This window comes from Echiichthys vipera, assembly GCF_963691815.1.
Source record: "Echiichthys vipera genome assembly, chromosome: 2".
NCBI lineage: Eukaryota > Metazoa > Chordata > Actinopteri > Perciformes > Trachinidae > Echiichthys > Echiichthys vipera.
This window is the reverse complement of record NC_139827.1, coordinates 12,116,197-12,142,990: the sequence shown is the minus strand read 5'-3', so window position 1 is coordinate 12,142,990 and position 26,794 is coordinate 12,116,197. Positions and strand designations below refer to the sequence as shown.

The 26,794-nt window shown below is 42.7% G+C and overlaps 1 protein-coding gene across 1 annotated transcript in view; it reads left to right on the top strand.

Moving 5' to 3' along the window:
* cntln (centlein, centrosomal protein) overlaps positions 1-26,794 on the top strand; it is a gene marked incomplete at its 5' end in the record, with an annotated part of 91,944 nt that overhangs the window by 19,380 nt on the left and 45,770 nt on the right. Inside the window, 5 exons of the mRNA XM_083938160.1 lie at positions 1,685-1,825; positions 7,648-7,767; positions 10,717-10,838; positions 14,686-14,802; positions 22,303-22,403. Coding sequence (XP_083794286.1) covers positions 1,685-1,825; positions 7,648-7,767; positions 10,717-10,838; positions 14,686-14,802; positions 22,303-22,403 — 601 coding nt within the window. The remainder of the gene's footprint in view (positions 1-1,684; positions 1,826-7,647; positions 7,768-10,716; positions 10,839-14,685; positions 14,803-22,302; positions 22,404-26,794) is intronic.

Sequence of the window (26,794 nt, the reverse complement as noted above, 5' to 3'; positions counted from 1 at the left end):
AAAGTGCACCTGGCCTGGTGGGGGGCATGCACCTTCTAGCCTTCTCTTCTGAAGCCTATCCAATCACTTTCACAAATGCTGTCGCTCCACAGATGTGTGAGTATGTATTTGTGTATGCATGTAGTTGTGTGTGTGTGTGTGTGTTTGTGTGTGTGTGTGTGTGTGTCGGTGTGTCCCCTCCTGATTATAGCTGCTCCATAATTAACAGTGATCAGATTTGTTTTGTGGCATAAATGGTGCATGTGTAGAACATTAGGCCTGGCAAGTCTCATTTCACATTCAGCTCAAGGGCTCGGCAGCAGACGGGTCACGAGCTTCAGGGAGCACAATCACAAGCCTCCCTCCATATGGTCCTGCCTGCCGCATCTTCAGCAGCGAGGGCCATGAGTGCCAGACAAGTTCCCCCAAGAACCTAATCGTGTTCAGTAATTACCAAGACCGGCTTTTCTCTTTTTTTTCCCTCCCTGCCTCAGCCTCCCCACGATCTCTTTTTTTCCCTGCACCTGCATGCTCTCTTCCTCTCTTTCAATCTCACACTCTTTCCCTGTCCATTTCTTTGACTAAGCTTGCTTATAGTATTTTTCCCTTTTGCATCTTTGCTCCTTTACTGTCTCACAGTTTCCCTCTTTTATTGCTCGATGAAAACCAGGTTGGGGATGAGAGAGATTGTGAGAGGGGAAAAAACTCAGACACTCCCGCATCAGTTAATTTCTAAATTGCTTTATGTGGCTGATGCCGAAAAACCCAGTCCGTCCTCCTGACTGCCTGGAAATTATAAATAATTGTAACAGATGCGCCAATATGGCCGGCCTCCAATAAACGAGGCCCCAGATAATTTGACCAACCCCCTTTGACAGGCCAATTTAATAAAACATGAACAAAATCTTCCTCACTAATAATTTATCATCCCCTCTCCTCCCCTTTGGTTAAAGTTGATTACCCTGGCAGTTAACAAGGTCACGCCCAGATGCCAGGTTTCTGATAATGCAATCAGGACTCGTTGGAAAAAAGGTGATGACATCCTGTGCATTTTTCTTCACTACCTGGCCCAGTAAACCACAGTTGTGAATGCCATGTTTGTCAAAAGGCTTTGATTTGATGTGTTCAGTAGACGTGTTGTTGATAGCAGCAGGTGAGGCTGTTTATTAGTGTTTCGCGCCTTTTTATTAAGGACTTAAGAAAAGAAAGGTGAAAATTTATGCAGGAAGGTGATGTAGTCAAGAGGTATATGGGTGAGTGTTAACTTTAAGATAAAGGACTCGGCTTATACAATGTGGAAAAAATTAGTGTATTTGTCTCTGCAAACTCCGCATCACTACCTACTCTTCTGTGGGTGGGCCCTCTGCTTTATCCTTGTCCCCTTCAGTTTGTTTTGGTGGTCCCCGCTGTGTGCTGAGGTGTGCAGATGCTACTACACACTGGCTAATAGACACTGATAAATAGATAAACCAGGATAGCACACACACCACAATGATGAAGGTGGTAGATAGTTGTCCCACTGCCACATGGCATATTAAAATGTCATGTAGACATCCAATATGTACGGCTTATTCTCTTGAACTACTTGAAATTCTGTCTGCTTGTGTTTTTCTACATTTCTCTAAATTCATTTCGCAAACTGTCATTTCTGTTGTTCTCTGTACCTACAGGACTGTTTACTCATGCACTGTCTCTTTTCCCACAGGCAGGTGTGTCCGAACAGGTTGATGCTGCAGCTCAGAGGTCCAGTCCTGATTCTGACTGGGCCCCCACCCGAGGTTCAGATCCCAGGCCAGAGGATAAGACCCTTCAGCAGAGATCCGCCAGTTCCGTCAAAGTACAGCAGGTAGGTTAGAACACACTAGTTCCAATTATGTCAAAGACAGCACGTGGGTGAGCAGCTAACATGCACACACGTAGATCAAAGCCATAGAGAAGGGATATGAAGGAAATGGTCTGTTGAGAATCATGTGATTTATCAGACCATGCTTCTGCCAACCTTTGTCCTGAACTCCCCAGCACACACGCACACATACACAAATGCCCCTCCTACTGTGACCAGGCCGGCGTGTGCTGCTGGTTTCACGCATGCCTTGGGCTCAGGCACTGGCTAATTTACCGCTTCAACAGTACATTATGAACAAGAAAGAAGCTTTTGATCTTCTCAGTATTCCCCTCATAGGTTTGACAGGACATGTCTCTAGATGGCCTCACTCACTCTAAAGCTGGCCTGAAGACACATTGTTTGATTTATACAGCTGTCCTCATTTTAGTTTCAATGGAGGGGCTCCTGATCAGGCAGTTTATACATGAAATGTAATTATTTCTAACAAAATAAATAAACAGTATTGACATAATTTGATGTTCTTCCCTTTTGCGGAGGCTTTGTGATGTTTGCCCTAGGACACACACACACACACACACACACACACACACACACACACACACACACACACACGCACACACGCACACACATACACACACATAATCTTTCTGTTGTTATGCACCTAATATTAATTATTTTGATTCTTGTACCGATACTTTTGAGTGGGACCATAATAGATTTTTCAGAAAATACATTTTTGATACCTTATTACACTGAATAAAAACATGAATCATAACGTGATTTATAAAAGTGTAAATTGATGTGTTTTACACAGTGTGTGTGTGCACGCGGGTGTGTGTGTTGTCCTTTTATAAGAAACCAAACTTTACTTGAACTGATGGATCGAAAATGTCTTCTAACAAAGATAACCTACAGTCAGGTCACTTTTTTAGAAGTCAGCATTTTGAACCTTTTCATATACCTTCTGTGATCATGAGATGCATAGGGATGGGAAAATCTATATTGATAGGACATTTAGCCCTCCTTTTATTCCTCTTTTTGCTAATTTGGCTCATGCATCCTGCATGGGGCACTATTTCACAGATGATGCCAAATGTCCATAAGTGTCCCTGTCCAACTTTGACATGCCTGAGCTTCACTTGATATGATACTGAAGTTATTTTTGCCCCTAACCCCTGACACACATCTATTGCATACATACATTTGCAAATTCAATTTTAATTCTTGTATAAGCCACGATCAAATAGCGGCTACTTGGCCAACATTTATGGAAAAAAGAGAAAGAGTCCGCAGAGATTGAATCAAAATTGCAAATTTTGCCATATCCTCCTCTCATGGAACCATTAAACTAAATTACTGAATATTTGTTCAAATCAATACTTTCTATTTTATTCAGTAATACAATTTGTGCAATTCTATTCAAAATTAAAAATTGAGTTAGATTGACAATGGAAAAGCCTTAAATAAATGTAGACATGATTAAATGAATTAATGTTTAAATATAATTTTAGATTCAGCTTTTTACAGTTCAGTTTCATTTTGAGCACCGTCTGCTTTTATTTCCTGATTGGTGATTACAAAGCATGACTGCTTTCCTCTACAAGGTTGCTACAGTAGGAGTAGACTAACATTCTTTATTCAACCAGCCACCATGTCAACCTCATTAATCATGTTTCACCATACTGTTATTGAAAATGTGAACATTGTGAGTAGCTGTCACTGTTAGCTGCTTAATATCCAAATATGATGATGCTCCAAAGAAACCATAAACCTGCAATGCTTCATTACACTCCATTTAAACAATAATGCCAGTCTGCAAGGTCAAAAGCTGATGAAATGAGCCTTCTGTGCAAGGCACCACAGAGGCAGTGGTGCCCACTGCTACCACCTAGGACACAATTTGCAGCTCTTTCAGTAAGTGCCTAAAGTGAAATGTGAGGTGACGAGCAGTTCACAATGGTACATGACTTGTTATTTTGTATGTGTTAAACTGATGTTTTCAGGATTTGAGTGAAGAAAAGTTTTATTCGAACTGGCAAAGCTTGATTTGAAGAAAAAAACGTATTGATTAATAAAAGTCAAGTTTATTATTATTTAGATGATTCAAACCCATCTGTAATTTTTCTATAGATATTAAGTTCTTTTCAATAATTTTACATTTTAGTGGTCTACGATGAGCATGATGTAGTTAAACTTACAATCAGACATGCTGTTATCTTTCAAGCCTTGCTTGATATCTCACTATGGGAAGCTGCCCGCCCCCCTCTATAACTGCCCTAAACCCCCGGCCCAGTATTCTCGTTTTCTTGCCTATGAACATCACTTGAGTTCCTCAGCTGTTTTCCGCTTGACTCTTCAAACAGCCATCACAGTAGTCTCCAAATGGATTATTTGGTATCGGGAGATGCATTCATTTTTATCAAGAAAATATCACCTTTTTTTCAAGTTGTGTTGTCGCAATGTGGAAAACTTATACCTGTTTCATACCACTTTAACTGACAGGTTAGCGTGTCAAGGTGAGCTTAAGTGTCTGTAGCTACTGCTAACCATCAAGGATTTTCATTAGCTACTTTGACTATTACTGTGCCCTTTCAAGGGATTGCTAGTGGCGGCAAGATTAAGGCCGTAGGGCCCACCCTTGCCCAGCCACCTGTGATTTTGCCATCTTAGGAAATAACAGCCATCACTTCTGCATTGCATATATGGGAGTAAGGCACGTCCATGCATCGCTTACAGAGTCCTGTGAGCACTGCAGTGCAATGCTGGTTCGAATTCTTTAGTGCCGCTTGTGGGTGTTGGTGGACTAAAAAGTTGATCCCTACTTTTTCCGACATCATAGCACAGGTGGCCTCAACTAACTAGACATGGTGGAAGACCCATTGCAAAGTTTTCCTCTCTGTTAAGGAAGAGTAAGAAGAAGATATACTAACATGGATCTCCTCAGCAATGAGAAAGCCTTTTGCTAAGGAGAGCGATAGACTGCCCTTACATTAGTCATGTTTTTGGCAGTGAATCTTGGTCTTTTGTATTTTTTGCACTCCTTTTAATAGATTATTTTGTGAGATGGAGTACATTTGCTTTTTGTTTATGTGTGCACCCATGTGTTTACATTTTGGTTTATGTCTGTCTATGTATGTGTCTTGTCCTGGTCTTGTGTGTGTGCACAGTATTCCTATTCACCAAGGAACCTGAACAAGTTCAGCTTTGAGAGCTCCAGACGCACACATGACATGCTTCTGCAATCATAAAGAAGCCCATTGATGACAGTGACCCCTCTCTCTGGGAGATGGAGAGAGAGAGGGAGAGGGTGGAGGAGGGAACTAGTCGATGAAATGTTTCTTCTTTGCTCCACGGAGTGACACTGACCCCACAGTAACTAAGAGTTTCTTGCTTGTGTACAGACCGTGTTTATATTCAGGCTTCTCTTCTCATTTCCCTCTTACCGTATGCCCTCCTCCCCTCCGTCTGCATTTCACTCCCATGTTTTCAGAGCCATTACAGGGTGCGATCCAAAGGTCAGGTCATGGTCGCCAACCAGCTGCCGAGCTGAGGTATATAGCGGGCACATCTTTTTTTGCCTTGTGTTCTCTGCTTTTTATCTTACAGGCCTGTCTTATGGAACATTAACAACAATGTCACAACATAGAGGTTCACACTCAAACAGAAGGCCTTCATGTGTCTTGTGAACCTGCAGCAGACAGGCGTCCAACTGGACCAGAGAGAACATCTGCAACAAATCTTGGTCATTTGTCAGTGTCGCCATATCATCTGCCCCTGAACTCCTTCAGACAAAGCACACTGCAGTTTCTGTCCTCTGGTTCTTAATAGGGATTCGCTGACATCAGGCTGATACTGACTCAGATAGCTGGATCGAGTATTGATGATAATGGGGATGATCTATTAATTTCAACTTTTTTTTTTACTTAATTTTTTTAAAATTAACAAATCAGTAAATGTCTATAAATGTATTTCATTTTTACATTTTGTTCTACAAAGTTAAGAAAGTAATGTTTAAGTCAAGCCAGATGTTGCCTCACACATAAAAGAACTCTCTCATTTCCTTCAAAACCGTGAGGCTTACAGCTTTTTAATTTGGTATCCGGTCGATATTCACTATCGGAGGATGTCCAAACCCCAGGTATCTTTATCAGGACTGAAACAGTGAGATCAGTGCATCTCTAGGTCTTACTTAGAGAGGAACACTAATGATGAAATATTCAGCTCATTGTTCAGTAAATTCTCCTCAAAATGTACTTCCAACTGAAAACCTATTCAAAATCCTCAGTAAGTCATACTTAGTTCATCATCTTTACTTTTAACTTTAGGGCTTTTAGTTGATTTGGATTCCCATTTTGGCCTCTCAGTTTCCCCTGTGCACATACAGGCGAAGCCAGTTGGCCTGCCACTCATCAGGAATATGCAGATCACTCTGCTAATTAGTTGCATAAAGTCATTAAGGCTGAGTTAGAACACATGGTTGGCACCCATGCAGGCATGATAGCGGAAGCAGGAACATCAGGTCACTAGAGTCAACTGTAGCCCTAGGGCACATTCCCAAACACACCTATATACTTAGAACTTTTTGTTACAGGAAGTGATAAAGAATAAACGTCACTGAAAAAACTGACACAAATGTATATGTATTATCTTTTCATAATATCAAACCACTAGTTTTGACCAAGATTTCTATTGCATTAGGGCAATCGATACCTTATTGGTTATCATTAAGTTAGCGTTTATTCAACCTTCTAGTGCAGATTCAAATTGCCTACCCACACATGAGATACATAGTAGATGTCGTGCAGAAGACACATGTCATGGCATGATGACTGTCTTCTTTAGTCTTTAATCTCACATTTCCTGTGGTTTATACAGGTATCATTTTGACGAGAACACTGGCTGGCACCTGTATCTTTCTGTCTACCATTCTGTAGTTTTATAACTATAATAGAAAACAAAGTTTTTTCTGAATGGGGGCTTATTGAGCCACCATCCTATCATGAACCTTTTTACTCCATCACCTACTTCTCCTCCTGCACTCCTCAACCACTCCAGCCCAAGGACTGTTTTACGTTTAGTCACATTGCATATTTTAGCCTGCCATCTGGTCAGCCCTGCCTGGCATGGCAGGGGGCCTCCTATCCGCTCATATTCATATTCCACTAACATATTGTTCCCACTGCTTTTCTACAACATGGCCCAGCACTTCTCCACTTCTTTATTTATTTCTACAGAAGAGGCTGGATAGCAAACTGCACCCCCCCCAATCGACTGCTCTTCCAGTTGTCCTATCAAGTGTAACCTGGAGGCCCCTAGTAGAGCAATTAGAGCGGCCTCCCTGCCCACCTCTTGTAATGAAGCCCAACACATTCTGGAATCTATAGCCCCTTTAGTCTCCCCTAATGGGACATCATTATTGTCAAAGAAACAATGTAAATGGAAATGAACATACTCATTAGCCAGTCGCAGGGAGAAACCTTTGCCGCTCTCAGCTTGCAACTCCCACTTCCAAACACACACACACACACACACACACAAAAGTGAACCTCCTCCCTTCAGCTTCTGCGGACTGCTGCTCCAGCCAGCTTGCTTTATTCCTCTGGTATTATGTTTGTTTGTGTGTGCATATGTGTGTACCGTAGAAGAATATATGCATGTTTTACTCAGGGTGAGAGGGGAATGGAATGAACATGGATGATTCCATTATTGGCATTCACTCAGTGTTTCTACAGATGTTAATTGTTGCATGGGTTCGTTCCTGTCTGTGTAAGTGAAGTGTGCTCAAGTTCTCACCCCACTGCTTCTTTGCTTACCTGTCCCAGGGTGTACCAGTGCAGCGATCCCGGTCTCTGTCCCCAGCCAGCAGTCAGGAGTTTGGTAGCAGAAGGAGAAGTGGGGCAGAACAGAGGATTCAAGACCTTGAGAAGCTGCTGAAATTGAAGGTAACCAGCTTACATAGATGAATATACATAATATTCTCTCCTTTTCTCATTTACATTAATTAACTTATCCCTGACTCTTTTTTATGGTTTATTCTGACTGTATGTCCTTTGGTTCCTGCATCATCCTCTTTGCCTTTTCTGTCTTAATCTTCTGTCTCAGTGCTTTTCACATATGCCTTTGACTACTGACTGCCACTGACTTTGAACTTCTTAAAGGTATTGTTTGCTGAATTGGGTACATTCAGTAACATAGCAGTGTCCAGCTGATAGTGTGGAGAGCTAGTCAGACATAGTGGATCTGCTTGTTGCTCTGGCCACTGTCTTATGATAGCTGTTATCAGCTGCAGGGTTGTAGGAAGGTTTACAGCTCTGTAAAAGTCACAGTCTCCAAGCGGTTCAATTGCACCACTGCTGCCAGTGCCTCCTCTATGACCTTCCCTTACAGTGTCTTTCACACACAAATACATATGTGTGTGCACACAAACAGAGCTTGCGTAGGCAGCGAAGCAGCAGGAGAGGAGCTGCTCTGGTGAAAGAGGATGCAGCAGGGTTTTTTTTACCCTTAAACGAATCAGCTTTATTGGTCTTTTAACCTTCACATGCTCTATGACGTCTTTCTCTCACAATTCTTCCTTCCCGTGTATTTTTTTTTCTCTCTCTCTCAAATTCACCCCAAGCAAAATACACTTAGGCTTCTGTTCACCTCTCCCCTATGTTTCTTTTAAGGTCTCAAAATTTTTTTAATGTCAGCAGAGTATATTTTCCATTGCCATAATCTTTTTTTTAATTTTGACTTTTCCCTAAAGCTGTCCTCCTTGTTGCCTTTCTTTATCCTTTCAGGCTGACCAGTGAGTGAGTGATTATGCAGAGGTCATCTCCTTTTGAACGCAATTCCAGGAACACATTGGGCATCATTTTCTTGTCAGATCTGAAGTGTCTGAATTACATCACTGGCAGACACCTAGTCAGACGTTAATGCTTAACATAGATTCAGACAACACGCATGGCTGTCTTAGTTAATGGTGCCATTTATGTGTCTGCCAGTTGAGGGGCATTTAGCAAAGGTATGCACAAAACAAAATGTGATTGGCCACTGATCTGAGCATTAGTTCAGAGCATGATGTAGTGTTTATGTCCTATGCTTGGATCTGGCATTGGTCAAAATGTTCTCCTTCAACGACAGTTGGGGCCCTAAGCATGAGCATCTTACAGTACTTCACTCTGTCCAGTCCGTTGTTCCCCAGTTGATCCTATTCAATTCTTTCCAAAAGAATGCCTTTCAAATTGGGTACGCCAGCCTGTGCCATTGACATTTTGACCTTAGCAGCTAACAGCAGCAGACAAACAAACAATTCTCATAATAATGGCCTCTTTTTTTCACCCCCACACTTTCAAGTAAACAGTAGCTGTTGCTGTGTAATTATTTTTCAGCTTGAGAACATCCACAGATGTGTATGCTGGCTGAGTAAGGGGGTGTATTGATCTGTGGGCAAGGGTCTGTGGCCTGATGACCAGAACTGGGCTGCCCAGGGGAAGCTCTGTAAGGAGCCTGGCAAGCCATGATGTGGCTAATGCCCTGCCACTTCCCCACCACCCCCCAACTCCCCATCAACGATCAGTCAGCCTCAACTCTTCTGTGTCCTCCCCCAGCTTCTAGTTCCACCAGTTAACACTGGCCCCTTTCATTAAAGCCTTGTTTTTGAGAGGTTGGGGGCAGCTTGAAGGGGCCAAGGATGTCTTGCAGATGTCCTCTGTGAATAATCCGCACCAGGGAAAATCCATACTTGTCACATTGGCAGTGTGAATGTGCATCGGGTGTTTGTATGTGTGTGCACCTGTTGTGTGTCCGGTGCATGTTTGTGCGCCCGCTCTGTTCTCTTTGTCCTTGTTAATAATAACAGGGCTGAGGGCTCGCATTTCCCTCTCTGCAGGGCAGCCGTGTCATATCAGCAGTAAACAAGCTCCTTCCCTTCAGAAAGCGCTCGACAACTCTCCCTAGCCTTGGCCATTCAAGCAGAAACCTGTCCTGCACTCTTCCTTTCACTTTCTTTTTTTGGTATGCTCTCTCTCTTTCTTCTCTTTCTAATTTCTCTGTTCTCTTCCTTTCTCTTTCCTCTGTTTTCATCAGCTGCGTTTCTCTCTTCCCTCACTCACTTTCCACCTTTGTTTGTCCTGCCTTTGAAAGTGTTTTCTCCATCGCCCTCGCTGTTAAGGTCAGTGTGATAGGGAGGGGGGGTGCCCCTGACAAGAAAAATCTATATGTTGTCTTCTCTTACTCCTTCTTTAAAGCTGGAGTCCAATCTTGCAGTGTTTTAATAGCTGTCAACAACAGTGTCAGCAACAAACACACTGTTAAAACCCCCACCAATACAACACTTGCTGGTCATCAGTTGGTAACTCCAGTGAGTGAGTTTCTTTGCTGGTTAAAGAGAGTGTGTGTCTGTGTGTGTGTGTCTGTGTCTGTGTCTGTGTCTGTGTGTGTGTGTGTGTGTGTGTGTGTGTGTGTGTGTGTGTGTGTGTGTGTGTGTGTGTGTGTGTGTGTGTGTGTGTGTGTGTGTGTGTGTGTGTGTGTGTGTGTGTGTGTGTGTGTGTGTGTGTGTGTGTGTGTGTCTCTGTCTGTCTGTCCGTCTGTGCTTGGTGCTCTGTGGCCCCATTTACTCGTTGTGTAAATGTCGTCCCTTAATAATGTCTCGGTTGCCCAGTGAGAGTGGAAGCACTTGTCAGGGAGGAAGGCAAAGAGAGAAAAGAGTCTGAACCTGCTGGTTTCTGTCAGGCAAAGGTGTCTCAGCTGTAGACCAGTTTAAATATGTAGACAGCAAGGGGTCTTTCTCAGCTTCCCTGCTACAGTGCTGTGTCAGTTTAAATGAACCTGGCCCTCTATTTCAGTTACGTTGTTTCATTTGACATGTACAACTTCTGAAGAAAAAAAATCTTGTCACTGCCTTACAGATGCAGGAGAATGAAGAGCTGAAGAGGGCTCATGATAAGCGCCGTGAACGCCTGTGTCTGATTCAGACCAACTACAAGACAGTCAGAGACCAGCTGAAAGAGATAGAAAAATCTAATGGCTTGTAAGTATATGGTTTAATGTTAAGTAGCAACTCTTGTCACACAACACAGTTGGGGAAAATGGGACAAAATAAATAATAAATACTGTTCTCTCACACAATGCACAGGACCTGTTGGTGTACACACAGTAGATTCATAAAACACAAAGCTGCTCCACATAGCAGCAGGCAGTAAGAGATGTTTCAAAGCACATAACTCACTGTGCCTTATGTTAAAAGCCCTTGTGAAATGCTACAACCCCCTGAAAGCACTCACAAATAGTCTCAGGGACTCATTGCTCTCCACATGTTGTCTGACAGGACCTGAGTGCTGGATTTTGAAAAGCAGGAGAAATTCCTTCCAATGCCTTTGAAAAGCTCTGAGGTTTTAAGTCAAGTCAATTTGGACCGTTTTGTGCCAAATGTGTATGCGCTTCTGCGTTCTTATCCCTCAGCGTTCATTAGGATGTGAGAGCCAGAGGCTAGAGGTGTCTGGTCCTGGGGGGGTGCAAGGTGTTTGAGAAGGCCTGCGGAGGGAGGAGGGGAGAGGTCCATTTCCTGCCCTGACCTGTTATCTTCACCAGAAACCACAGGATTTTTACACAAAGTGGAAAATGTGCTGGAAAATGTAATTAATATAAGGGTATTTTCTCTTTGTTGTCTCCCCCAGCCTTTTCCCACTTTTTCTGTCTCTGTTTCTTTTCTCCAACAGCATCTTTGAGACCATTTAAAATCATAACTAAAGGTGCATATGTTTGGTAGCCGCACGGGAGCAAAGTGTTGACCCCGTCAGCTGTTTTCTCTCTGGGTTAATTAAAGAAAACAGCAGTGCAATGTGAGCCCGTGTGAAAGTGGAGTGAGTGAGAGAGCGTGTTCAGCGCTAGGCTCGACTCGGCTCATGTCAGCTCAGTGCGGCTCAACAGCATGTGTCTGAGACAGTGGGAACAAAGACGGCGCAATGTAGGGAGAGCGAACTCTCAGAGTCAACACCAGTTGTGCTGCTGTTCTACATTTTAGCAGGTTATCAGAGAAATGCTCAGTGTGGTGAAATAATGTACTTTTTTCAAAGACTGCCTTGATTTTATCCTAGGTTTATATGATAAGACAAACAGGGATTTAGACAAGGGCTGAATAGACCTACAAATCCATAATAATACATATGTAGTATAACTGTCAGTGCAGTTGTATTTCATGACTGATTTGACATAAAATTGATGCAATAGGCAGCTTTGCCCTTTTCAGTCAGAGCCCTGCATGGCACCAGCCAGTCACTCAATGTTATGATCCTGGCATTCATTTGGCATTAAGCCCCATCCTTAAATAGCTGTAAAACCCACTGGGGTAATGCCAGCCTGAATGAGAGACAATAGAAAAATGACTTAAATACTCCCATTAGTGCTGGGAAATCAGGGCCCTAACAAGTCAGTGGGGATAGGCGTCGAGTCTCATTGCATTTCGAGCTTGTTACGGATTTCCCTGTAGCTTCCATGCTGTGATGTTGCCTTTTTGGAAAGATGCAGGGGGTCGTTTTTGTTCCTCTTTTGTGTGCAGGACCAAAAGATAAGACTGCAATGTGTCTCTTTCCATTACCTGCCAAACACATGCCTTTACTTACAAATACTTTTGTTTATGTACACAGTATACACCAACTAAAATATATTAGTGTTAGACACTAACATATTTTTTCTATACCTTCTAGAGTTTATATTCTCTCATATCAATCTCTTCAAGCAGAGTAAGTATTGAATTAGACAATTGGTTGCAGTACGGCCAGCTGCTGATTGACGTCACCGGTGTGTGTGATAACCAGTCCCATCCGGGATAGAACTACCAGCCAATCACAAAGCAGACAAAGGGTCCATTGGCTCATCAGCATGCAGCTGGTGCACAGTTGACCAGTCCCGGTGAAACCACCCTGCCATTCACCATTACTACCATATTTTCCCAAAATGGCATGAAGGAGAGAGGGGAAAAAAAGCCAACTTCTTATTTATATTAGAGAAGGTAAAAAGTTTTTTAATCAGACTGGGGATGATGGGGGTGAGCAAATAAAATTAAAGGTTATTAAAGCATCCGTACTCTGATCAAAGTTGCGCCCATAAACAGATTCCCCCTGAATCAGAGCAATTAGCCGCAGCAGCATGGAAAAGTTCACTCTATTTCCTTGTGCTTAATAATGGAAACTAGGATACCATAGGGAAGGAAGCACTGAGGCCTGAAAAAGATAGCTCTCTCATGGCTCCATGTTCAACAGCTTTTAGGCCTACTGTAAACAAATTAAAATGTATAAAGCTTTACTGTAACTTAATAAAGCTTCATACACCGTTCATAAAGAATGCAGTTGATACACTGCATACCTAGAAATCACAGAGAGAGAATTAAAACAAAGCTGTGGGTAAAATCATGTACTTTTACAGCTCCAGGTGGTGTTAAGATAGTTCAGGCTGAATTGACTTGTGTGCTTGCCGTAGAATGAGTAAAAGTTTATCAATCTCTGTGACTATACAGTGAGATTATCCGTTAAGTAGCTTTGCACTCTGGGAGACTAACCAGAGTAACACAGATAGCAGACATATACACTCACGCACACATACACTATGAAGAAGTTCAAGGGCTCCAAATTGCTCACAGGGGCATTAGCAGTATTAAATGAAAACATTTGCCATTCCTCAGTAGCCTCCAACTCCCAGGCACCAGGGTTTAAGTAGTATTAGCGTAGTGTGGCTGTGTCTACATAGCCAATAATGACCACAGGAAAAGGCACCCTCCGCAATAGCAGTGACCCTCACATTACATTTCCACACCTCTATCTCATTGATTGAGTTAAACTGAGAATGTGTGTGTGTGTGTGTGTGTGTGTGTGTGTGTGTGTGTGTGTGTGTGTGTGTGTGTGTGTGTGTGTGTGTGTGTGTGTGTGTGTGTGTGTGTGTGTGTGTGTGTGTGTGTGTGTGTGTGTGTCTGTGTCTGTGTCTGTGTCTGTGTCTGTGTCTGTGTGTAAGTGTGTGTGTGTAAGATATGGTATCCTCTTCTCATCTGCGACTTTTGCAATCTGTGGATTTCTCGCTAAAAGCTGTTGTAGTTGGCTAATTGGAATTGAATGTGCTGGGCTAAGATACAGATTGATGAGATGGATATATGCAGGTGGGAAGTTTGGGGCAATAGGGACAGTGGGGATGTGTGTTTGTGTGAGTTGAAGAGGAAGTTCAGTGGAGGGGGCAGCCACTGAGCACAAAGTGTCATTAAGTATTCATAAGTGAGGTGTAGACATTTGAATGACCTCGTTTGCGAGTGTGTTTTTGCCATTATTCACATTTGCATGGCTCACAGGGAATGGTCCAGCGCCCTGCCACACGGGCAGTGCCCTGGGCTTTAACAAACACGCATACATGTGTACATGATTTGCTACTGAAATGTCAAAGTCAAGGCTGCTCATTTGAATACTGCTAAAGATGGCTGAATACCAAAAACAGAGTGAGACTAAGGGGCCTCGTTACCCCATGTGAATTGGCCAGAGGCAGCAAGATAATGTACAGTACCAACCATTTTCCCTTGTGAAAATTGTGTGTGTGTGTGTGTGTGTGTGTGTGTGTGTGTGTGTGTGTGTGTGTGTGTGTGTGTGTGTGTGTGTGTGTGTGTGTGTGTGTGTGTGTGTGTGTGTGTGTGTGTGTGTGTGTGTGTGTGTGTGTGTGTGTGTGTGTGTGTGTGTGTGTGTGTGTGTGTGTGTGTGTTGGGGTGTGCGCCTGCGTGTGTGCTATAAGTGAGGCTATCTGTTTAATTTAAATGTATGCCTTAACTTGCCTCTACATTTCTTCTTTTGCCTTCTTTAATATTTTGGTTGCATGTGTGCATGCGTACGTGCGTGTGTGTCCAGACCAAGTAGAAGGATGCAGCGTGCAGAGCCATGGCAGCTGAGACAGGAGAACAGTGATTCAGTGTGGAATGAGCTGGCCTACTTGAAAAACCTCACCAGGAAACTCTCCATTGAAAAGTAAGTCTCCCCGCTGTCAAAGTTGCCTGGCTGAAACACAAATAATATCAGCACTCGAAGTTGGAGTGTGCATACACACATTTGTTTTAAAACGGTCTTTCTCTCTCTTACGCGTGTACACACGTACCGACATGCTCTCCCACTGTCCCTTCTTATTTGCAGGTGTTAAAATTAGAGTGTGCCCTTCCCAACTTCACAACGTCCACCTAGCCCTTCACATCATTACCAGCCAGCAGGGGCTAAAACAAGATCATTAGAATCTGTGCTCATTTGTGAAATTGGCTGCCCAAAAATTCACACATAAAAGTGCAGAAAGTAAAATCACATTATCAGAATCCCTGGCTGTGTATTTGTGAAATAATTGGATTTTTAATGGAGCATTTATGCCAAACTGTAGTCATGTTGCTGGTGTTATTTAAGCGAGTGTCAATAAGATACTTTACATACTTATAGTCTGTAAGCTGTGGTATTAGCTCAGATGTTGACCTAGAGATCAGTGTTTTACTCACAGTGTGACTTTCCTGCAAGAGGTGATTTTCATTTAATTTCTTTGTAACTTTCCTTCTTCTTTTCCCTTTCCTCCTGTTTTTACTTTTAGTCTGTCTCCAGCTGTAGTATAGCCATTGTCTTGTTTGATCTAAAGAAGCCCCTGTAACCGTACCACTAACACTGACCCTCTATGATGCTACACAAAGCTTGGCCTAAAGCCACAGTCTTCCTCTCCCCTATCTCCTCTAGCCTTCACCTCTCCTCACCTCTTTCCTCCTCTACACTATGCCTCTGTAACCTCCCCTTTCCTTCTTCCTACTTGTCTTCCCTGTTGCCTCCCTCCGGCCCTCTGTGATGCTGCAGTAGGCTGAGGCCAGAATTCTGGTACTTGCCCCCCACCCCCTCTCACTGCTTTCCCCTCTGCTCACCCCCCTGCCCTGTCCTCCTAATCCCAGCTGAGCTCATTATGATATAGCCCGGCTGCCTCTCTCCAAGCCTGAGCTGTCCAAGCTAATTACAGGCTAGCAGCCCTAGTGCCGCCGATGCTGCCTGTTAAGGGATGTCCATCCGCCTGCCTGCCCGGCCACGACTAGAGCTGAGCAGAGTTGAGTACCGGATGGTTTGGGGGGGGCAGACTACAGTGAACACGCAGGGTCCTTGGAACTGACCTGCAAGGGAAACCACGAGGGACAGAGAGCGGCTGGCTTTTTTCCTATCTGTGCAACTGGCCTGTCCTCCGGGGTTAGTGTTGATCCCCTTCATGTGCCCCTGACCAGCTCCACCTCATCGCCTCCATTCCCGCCCCCAGGGCCCCTCCTTACCCGGGTGGCTGGTGTAAAGTAAACTTGGCTGGGTTCTTTAAACTTGCGCTTTAGAAAAACTCTCTGTTCCAGGGCACGCATCTGCACACGCACAGCTCAGTGTGTTAAACTAAGCTAAGCAAAAGCATACTGCCTATCTCTATTCCACTCCTCACTTTCTGCGATACCTATTGTAGGAAGGAACAGGAACAATAAGGTGGTTGGGACTATGGACGAAGCCAGCTTAACCAAATAGCTTTGCTTCCCTGCAATGCATATCTGTTGAGAGGCAACAAAAAAGGCAAAAGGTTGTCCATCATAGTGCAACAACAACAAGAGTTTGTGGAAACATAACTCCCAGGGAACTGTCAGGGAAAGCAGCTTGTTGTTCTGTTTACTGTATTATAATGATTGTGCTTGTGAAGGTTATGCTAGATAAGTGTTAGCAATCATCCACAAATGAGTAATTAACTCCTGGAAGCTGACGAATTTAGGACCAAATAAAGCCCCCTTATAATACTTAAAATGCCAAGTGGCTAGCTTTAGAGGAGAGTATCTGTTTAAACTCATTCTCATTTGTGCTTCCTTGTGGTCATGATATTGTGCACAGATGCTCCCTATCACCTTCTTCGAAAACAGCACTTGTAAAACACTGCCTTGAGGCCCAAATGACCGTTTCCCAGAATGAATATTGCTGGGATAAGTCCTGCACAGTGGGTCCCTACAGTGTAAAGAGAAGGTTATGAAGCCCAGGCCCCCCTCTAATATCTGCACTTGAGTAAGAGGTTGAGCACGAAGGTGAAACAAGTCTGTTTGTTAGCTGATTTACTGGCTCCCAATTCCTTATCCTAATCATAAGGAAGCAGTAAGCAACAGATTGCTTATTCTTTGACAACCTTTTAAAACAAAATTGCAAAGAAGGATAAGCAGGATTGTGTCTCTGTGAACATTGTTGCATATTTTTTGGTAAGTACATTTGTGAATGTACTGAAATGAAAATGTACTAACCAAAAAAGCATGTGGACCAAAGCATGTGGACCTAAGAACATTACACCCATGTGTGATAATTAAACATCTCATTGTGCCTCAGGTATTACTATGGTGTTGCATTTTTTTATGTTGCTAAAAAAACTGTTGACTAAGATTAAATTTATCCAAGGCAAACTCCAAAACCGATGTGGATTAGAAATGGATTAAACAAATTGAGTTTGTCGAAAACACCTCATGTATTGATGTTAGCAACCTCATGATTTCAACTTTTATTGGTAGTTTGAGGACTGCCCTATTGCTTTCATTATTTAGTCAGCAAACAATCCCACAACAAAAATGGCCCCTCCTTTATGTAGTCATTTGATTAAACAACAACATAATCTGACATTACCCATCTCTCAACATTTAACCTGTTACAGTATCTCTCAGATGCAAGCTGGAGTGCTTTTAAGGCAAAAGGCACAACCAAATAAACTAGTTGACAACGAGGATAATTTTTGATTGAGATTTCCTTCTGGTAGGAGTAGATGGTTGGCAAAAAGTACAGGCAGAGATGGGTAGAAAATTCTCTGTGGGATCATTTTATTTGCCTCATTATGCATCTGTCTGCGGCATTCGATGTCCATGCTTGTTAATTGTTGTTAAAGGTCTGTTGGTAAAAAGAGGCAGGGATTATTTAGGCCCCATAAACAGAATAAACACATGCAGTGCACCCTCAGACTTAAGATGCTATACTCAGACGACATCAAAGCATAAATTAGCTAGCGATTACTGGGGAAAAAGCCTTTGAGATCATTTGCACTGCAGAGAGTGACCATTATGGACGTGAACCTCCCCAATAAGCGACGTTGACACTAATTAAGTTTAATAAAGTTTACCCCGATGTTCCTCATATTCCTCCATTTCTTTTCGTTTCATCTTGATTTGCTAAAAGGTATTAGAAGTAATGAGAGTCTTTTGCCCCCCGGACCCGGGCTTAGTTGGAGGAGGGACACATTTGCGCGCACACACACACACACAGACACACACACACAAACATAATGTTTTATGCATGATTTTAAATCAAACAACTACGTTTTTTGCTTCATTAATTATTTGGTAAATGAATTATTGTGTAAAAAAACATCTTGCTTTACACTTAGTAATTATGATGCAAGCTTTAGTGAGCCATCAAGTCTTAGCTAGTCCCATAACAAGGTAAAATTAGAGCACAAAGAACACAGTAGACAATGTAGTATGCCTATCTCTTTTCATATTCAAATAGTCCCTGACTGGAAGTGGTACTCACTTGTTCCTCATGTTTAATAAATACAACAATAGGATGCTGACGATGTTTACATGCAAAAAATATCCAGATTTTTGCCATTATTCCAAAAAAAGACAATATCCCTTATAAGCTGTTCACAAGGCTAATTAAAGTGAATTTTCCACTAATATTCCCTTATACATGCAGTTTACAAAGTAGGACTTTGTATAGGAAGTTTTCCACCTGGCAGACTAGTTCAACCATGCAAATACAGACGCCCTCTTTTGTTACTTCAACCGTCTTCTTGAAAAGGTTGCTGTTATATTTGTGCATATCCGAAAACCGGTTGATATACACGTCTTTTATAATGCTTGAAAGTAGGTGTGTTTCTCATTCTGACCAGAAATGTGGGCTTTTCTTTTGGGCATGCATCTCTACCCTAAGCTATTTACATATTCAGCATGTTCTATAGACATGTCCAAAGAACGCTCCTAAAATCCAAATATCAGAATATCCTACATGGCTTAATCTGAGAAATGCTATTTTCAGAATAAGGCTTAATTCGGAAATTCAAGATGGAAAATGCTGTTTACATGACCCCTATCAAATATGGAATAATATTCAATTCAGAATAATAGTGGAATATTAGTGTGCATTTAACATAGACGATGTTTTTTTTTTCATATTAGCATACCTAGCAGCATCAACAACCTCTTAAACAAGAAATATTGTGGACATCCTAGTTTCTTTCCACCAGTGGTTAGTACATGACTCCCCATTTACCTCTCATATCAGTGGCCTGTGGCTGGAGAACCTAACTCTAAAAGACTCACTGTTGCTGCTGCTGCTGCATGGCCCAGAGCTGAGATACAACACTCCACCAGTCACCATTTCTGCTGACAGCAGTGGCTTATCCACCCAAACTCCCTCCAAGAATGAACAGCCCTCTAGCCTGAGTTTAACCACAGGGGAATCCCCCCCATACCCCCCAAAACAAGATTCTTTCCCCAGCGATAAAAATGCCAGAGGTTCTTATGCTTTCTCACCCTATTCCCTACTGTTCCTGTGTATTTTTATGTGCCGAGCAAGAAACCATGAGGAGGTTGGCATGTGAAAGCACAATGGCTGCAGATGATGTTGTGTTGTACACCCTCGTGCATGGAGGCTGGCAGTTTGCTCTAAGCTGTGTTAGGTGCAACACTGGTAGAGATGAGATCAAATGACATGGAGTGGATAGCTTAGGGCTGAAGTTCTAGCACTGCATGAGGGAGAAAATGTTTTCAAAAACGGGGCCAAAAGAGCGGCGTGAGACACAGACTTACATTGCAGCCCATATCATTACCAAACATAATACCTGTCTGGTGCCTTTCTGCCAAGAAACGTCTTTTGCTTTTATGCCTGCTGAGTGTTATTCTACCTTAGGTGAAGCGTCGAGTTGAGAGGGAATTTAAAATTGTCCAGCTAGCTTCATTTGATTTATCATTCAGATAAATAAAAAGACCTTTATACGAGGTGTAGCTGCAGAGAACCTTTTCTAATCTGTGATAGCGAGGTTATGACAGTAAAATGTGGTTTCATTTCAGAATAATTGCAGGTTACTGGAGGTAGTTGAATGTAGGGAAAAGGCCTGGAATTAGTCTCAGGTGGAGGCGGCTACTGTATAATGTGATGCAGATCTTAAACAGCTCCTTGAGGCAGGGATGTAGCTCAATGCTACCACAACCCTACTGTGTTGCCTAAAGATCCTTTAAAATTCTCTAAGCTACTATTTTCCCATCATGCGGACCCCAATAGGCTGAAAATACTGTAGTAAGCATCTGTTTGTCGAATGATGTACTCAAGGAAACAAAGTGTGGGGAGTTAGACTGTAAGAGAAGAAATTGGAGCAAACCACTAAAGGAAATGGTTTTGTTCAGTGGTAAAGGAAGGAAAGGCTGTACACCCTGTAGAAAAATGTCTGTGTTGTATTCAACTTTGTAATTAAATGAGAACTCGTATCAAAATGTATAACAATCAGACCTAAAATACAAATTGGCCTACAAACCAACGTTAAAACATTTTATTTGTTTTAGTCAATTCATTTTGACTAAATAATAGTATTAATAATAACTTTATAACCTTGGCAAATATTAAAGATGAGTTAGTAAATGTGTGTTATTGCTCTTGTAGTATCCCAAGCTCTGCTGATTCCCTGTCAATGGCAGGCTGGTGCACACACTGCAACAACGTGTGTTACTTAATAAGGATGCAGTAGTGTTCCATCTCCAGAATGTTATGATGTGAAACTGGAGGCCCCTCGTCAACAAACTCCAACTGCAATCTAATCGCTTCTCCATCCAAGAAAGTATGCTTATCCTTCAACAAAATTGAATGTTTTGCATATGAACTTTGGTTTAGCGTCAATACCATCAGCATCCGAAAAGGCATAAAAGTGAAACATGAGATGGAATAGGCTCCTCTCACATACTGCATATTTCAGCTCATTTGTCCCATTAACAGCCTGGACACATAAGGCAGTGCCGGTGCCTCATCGACTTGAGTTCATTTATGGAGATAAATCTATAGAGGAGCGACACATATCCATCTGCTCCCCACCCCCCTCCCCTCAGGGAGAGTCATTTGTGTACTTATTTAAGCTGCGGTCAGCCATTAGACCAAGCATCTACTGGACTGTGTGGGCTAAAAAGCTAATTACTTTCTTTCCCTGTGCTATGGCGATAACTTTTCCCAAGTCATTTTCTCGGTATATGTATGGAAAAATGTCTTAGTTAATCTAGCAAAATTAAATTGGTTGAAACAGGTGTCTAGATTGAGTTGATTGCCATTATGCTCATCATAGTTCACCATAGCCGCAAATGCCCTGTTACTCTCAAACACTTCAGAGTGTATCGTGCATGCTGCTCTTGCTGCATGCCTTAAGGAGTCAGTCAGAAGGAAGGCCTACTGTTGTAACGAGGTTAACTGAGGGAAGAATGCCACCAGTAGCAAGAGCTTGTTTCTAGTGTTTCTCTCCGACTCTGTGGAGCAGAGGGGAGGGAAATTAGGTGTGTGTTTCAGGTGTGGTTGTCTCAGAGGGCTTGTGTGTATCCTCTGTAGACTTCAGTTGGGGTCCTAATAATAACTTGAAAGTGCAAAGTCTCGAGCATGGCTCCACATAATTAGCCTTTAGCAGGAATCAAGCTAATTGCAGAGAGGTAATTGGGCACAGTCTGTTTGTCTGTTATGATACACACACACACACACACATGCACAGGCACACAGTGTACGTTCCTACCTTGGCGTTTCATGTTGCATGTCACTTTGATTTTCAGGTGAATTAAAAAGCATTTTAATTAGTTCATTCACCATGTCCTCTTTTCTGTTGGAGAGAGATAAGATACAAGTTAAAATGCGTAATAAAATGTTATACAATAATGGAGTCGACAGTGATGTTAATGGTCATCTCGGAACCCATGGGCTACCTGTCCGACGACAGATAAGCCTCTCGGGGCAATGGATAATATTTTCAGGTTTTCCGGTGCAGCCAGTGTATTATCCAGGCCAAGACTTCTTCTTCCAAGTGACGGCTATTGTTTAAGGTCTGATTAGCAACTTGAGATGTCATAATGGAGTTGGAATTGAAAGTCTCTATAAAAAGATATCTGCATATGAATGCAGATTGAATAACAACTAAAAGCAAATGAAAAGCTAAATAGCCAGTGGGTTCTGTTATGGCATAATGGCCAATACGTTCCGCCTCGTTTGCTCCTCACACAGACTGTTAACCTGCAGGCAACCAAAGCCTGCTTAGACGTGATTGATAAATACTACTCGGGCTACAAACAGAAACCAGACTGCTTCCGCTACTCAAATATTCTGCTTTCACAGAATCTGTTTATAGAGGTTATGGTTGTGGAGATTTAAAAGATACTATTTATACAACGCTTGTGGTGGTAGAGGTTTCATATTTATCTGTTCTATATTTTGTATTTCCAGAGCCAGCGTAGAAGAGGAGCTGGACATGCTGCGAGTCCAGGCTGCAATGGATCGGGCCACCGTCAAGGAGCTCCACTTGTGTCTTGCTAATGAACACCAAGGTGACCCCTTTTTTTCCTTTATATTTTAAAGCTGAAGTTTTTTACTTTTTGTAAAACTTTATATTTCATATTTGCTGAAACAGTCACTATACCTGTATTCTGACAGCACTATGAGACAGATTATCTGTGAAAAAGTCATGTTGCTCAACACCACCTTCTGCTGTCTGTCTCCTCCTAATGGCATTTGCTAGATTCCACTGTGCCTGACCGACAACCAATCAGTGCAGAAGAGTCTCTGACACAGTGTCAATGACTGCACACGAACATCCTATCAAACTGTGAAACTAGGCAGTGCTGACACTGTAAGAATCAAGATCATGTTACTGTATTGCCTATTTCTTGCATCACGCGTTTTCAGAAACATGCTGTATTTAAGTGTGCCGTTTAGCTGTAAAATGTGAAATTGTGTCCGGCTGGTGGGCGTGGGGTTTTGGCTCAACTTGATCACACACTTTCTCATTTTACAGATAAACAGTTACATGTTTCTGAAAACACTAAATGCGAGAAATAGTCAATACAGTACCAGCATCTTTATTCATATTTGATCAGCGCTGCCTAGTTTCACAGTTTGATCGGAGTTCATAGCGGGCATTGACAATGCAGCAGAGACCCCTTGGCTTCTAATTGTTGCTGTTGGTCGGGCGCGGTGGAATCTAGCAGATGCCTTTAGGAGCACACAGAAAGTGCTCTGGGAGCATGCAGGGAGCAGAAGATGGAGGTAAAGCTACATGACTTTTGCACAGATCATCTATGTCATTGCGCTGTTAGGATATCCGGCTGTTACGTAACGTCGTTTCAAAATATGATTTCTGGGTCTAAGCCGCTCCAAGCTCGTATTTCTTCAACGCCGCAGTGCTGTGTTTCCTGTTGTTTGAACAGATCTTAGTTGGGGTTCTTTAAAATTTTGCAGACAAGTACACAAGAAAAAGGATAACAGTTGTACAGTGTGTAAGCTGTTGGTCTAGATTAGTAAAAAAAAATAATTTTAAGGCAAATTGGAAGGTGTTGGTAAAATGACCATCTTAATAAGATTAACCCGGCCTGCAAGGGACCGTGGGAGGCCCGCCCATCTAGACAAGTTTGACTTGCATTTATCCAATAGTGGCTGGAAGTTCTTTTGAAAAAGAGCCCTGAAGGAGCTGGTGATACCCCCAAAAACTTGAAGAATGAAGAATGGATGACTCCCTAATATGAAGCCTGTCTGGTCTAGCGAAATTATTGATGACACCACACTTTGTAGGCGAAGGGTGAAGACCTTAGCAAGGATCTTACAATATACGTTTAAAAGTGAGACTGGTCTGTTGCTGCCACATGAAGTAGGATCCCTGTCGTTCTTCAGGAGCAATAAAATGGATGCCTCATACAAGGTCGCTGGCAGTCTGCCTTCAGTAAAGGAGTCATTGAACATTCTCACAAGGATGGGAGCTAATAACATCGAGTATGCTTTAAAGAACTGTAAAACCATCGGGACCAGGAGATTTCCTGTTTTGCATAGACTTGATCGCTTCATGCGCCTCCAACAGAGAGATGGGTCTACCGAGTTCCCTAGAGATGTTTATATCAATCTGAGGGTATGTTAAACAGTCTAAGGGATTAGGGGTCGCTGCAGTAATTGGGCTGCATTCAGAAGTATATCATGCGGTGTAGAAATCAGAAAAAGACTTACTGATAATCACTGGATCAGAAGTATGGCTACCGTCCGGTAGTTGAATTTTAGAGATCAGTCTAAGAGCAGTAGCTGCGCAGGCCTGGTGTGCCCAGAGAGTCTCCCTGCCTTATCTCCCTGCACAAAAAAGCTTTGTTTGGAATGTCGCAGCTGTCTCTCCACTACGCGTGTCATTAAAGTCCAGTTCAGACCAAAGATTCGCAACGCAACGAGTTGAAACTTGTAACTACTTGTAACTACTTGTAACGTGCAGGTCTGCAACGTTCTAAAGCCTGCCAGTTCAGACCAATGTGACGAGACGGTGTATCATCTCCAAAGCAACACCTCTCTGTACTTCCTTTCTAACCTCCGACATTTCAGGCTTTTCCTCATAGCTGGATATAATTTGTAGCATTATAGAATATAAATGAGGACAGAGATAGTGAGATACTCGCTACAGCTGCATTTATATAGAGATGAAACAGGAAAAAAAAATATTTTCCTGATTCCCTGCTTTGTTCTTGATTACTTTGCTCTCTCTCTCCTTATTCATTGTATTGCTCGCTCGACCCTCTCTCTCTCTCTCCGTCTCTCTCTCTCTCACACACGCTCGTTGAGCCTCCGTTCATAATGGCCTTTTCAACCAGCTGACAGTCTCTAAGTGACTTAACCAGTGGACTTTGCTAAGACTTGATGTGTGTTACGTTCTAAAACCATCCGCTGGCAATTTGACAAGTGGAATCGCTAGCAACGACATCAGGCGGCTAGATTCGCAAGGAGACAGGTCAGGGGGGCTGGGGGCTGGAGTGGAATAAGTGTGAGTAGGCTCGAGTTTTACCAGTTCCTCTGCAATTTCCACCAGTCTAGCCCGTTCAGCCCTTCTCATTTGGGAAATATTGGATATCACTTGTCCCCGATAGTAGCTTTAAGCACTTCCCACAGTGTGCCACTGCTGACATCAGGAGTTTCATTAAACTCTATGCAAGAGCGGATTTGGGTTGCAACAAAATATTTTAACTTACTATCCGACAGTAAGTGTGAGCTGAACATCCATGGTGAACGTGGAATTGTATCCCGTGGAAAACTAATTTCAACTGTGGTAGGAGTGTGGTCAGAAGTGACTTTTGGGTGATATTCACATGCATTCACACAGTCGAGGAGGTTGTTAACGCACCCTAGTACCTGTCTTTACAGCATTAGCCATAAGAACAATAATAATAAGTTAGAATGACACTGCATGACCTTAAGGCATTCTGTAGTAGTGGAGGAAGAGAGTGGGCAAGCCAAAACACATAAAACAGAACAAAACAACACAAAACAAGACTATAACATTGTGACCAATCTGAGGGCTACTCCCATACACCATAGCAGTGTTTGACCCCTTAAGTCCCCACAAAGGAGAAAAAATAATAAACGGAAAAAACATATATTCCAGAACAGACAGATAAAAAAACCATGTGAAGTTAATTAAGTTAGCCATGCTGTAGCTATACAGGTCACCGCTGTACATCAGTCTATGACAAGTGTCAGGCGTCAGTAAAGCCCTTTGACCAAACAGTGAATAAGAATAATTCAGATAACCTTGTGGCAGTTAAAATAAAATAAAATAAAGCTGTGAAGAAAATATATAGTAACAAACAAAAAGCTTCCAGTACCTGGCACGAAGGCCAATTAAGGATAATCTGAATTCACATAATAGTGTGCGCAGGCACAAGTAAATATCAGTAAACACCGGATCTGGAGTCAACATGTCCACAGTGTGTTAAAATGTCCATTTAGCTATTTCTGTTCAAAACTCTTTAACAGACAGAATATCACCAGCCCGTCAGGACTATAACTATTAACGCTGCAGTCTAAAAATAAACTCTGGCCGGTCCCGTATGGGTAGGATTCTCTCCCTTCTTCACCGTATCTGTGCAGCCATATAATAACTGGCCGTGGTCTCTGCCCTGGCTTCGACCTCTCGGCTAGCATGCGGTGGGCCCTGTCACATTCCGGCGGCGACGCCTTCGCCAAAAAACCTCCATGGAAGAAGGCTGTCTGTCGGCTGCTGCCCCTCCACTGCTTAAAGTAGTCCAATTACGCAGAGATTATTCCACTGGCTGCAGGACTCCAGGTCGCTGACTTTTGCTAAGAGCTTAGTGTTGCTCTCTGTTAGCGTGGCACAGGAGGCCTCCAGCGTTGGCAGACGCTTGTCTTGTAGATTTGAATTTATCTCGAGTAGTAACCTATAGGGGTGGAACGGTTTATTTAAAAAATCTGTCCCGTTCAGTACGCAAGTCACGGTTCGCTACACGTGTGTACCGTTCGGTTTATGAGGTGCAACGTAGCGTAAGTCTTCATGACCACTGTCCTTTCTCTTATCTCAGCGCTACGTCTCAGCGCGTCAAATCCCGGCGTGTTGGGAGACATGCTCACAACGCTACGCACGCTCCCACTACGCTCTTTTTCGTGTTTTTTTTTAATCCTCTTGGCAACAGCTCGCTAAGCTCCACTCTGTGTTTGTTCTCAGTCTTTCTGTCTGGTTAAATCTGTGGTTAAATCACCACATCAATGTCTCTTTCTACTCTGAAAAAAGGAAAAGTTAACATAGAAAACGTTTTTGCTTCTGTCACTGTGAAGCCTGAGTTTACTCTGCAGCCATATCGGTGTGTGAAGAGGTTAAGTTGATCAGGCATTTTCAGATAAATCATGCTACTCTGCATTTATGTTACGTTAATTTTTGTCAGTCCAGTTTTTGATGAAT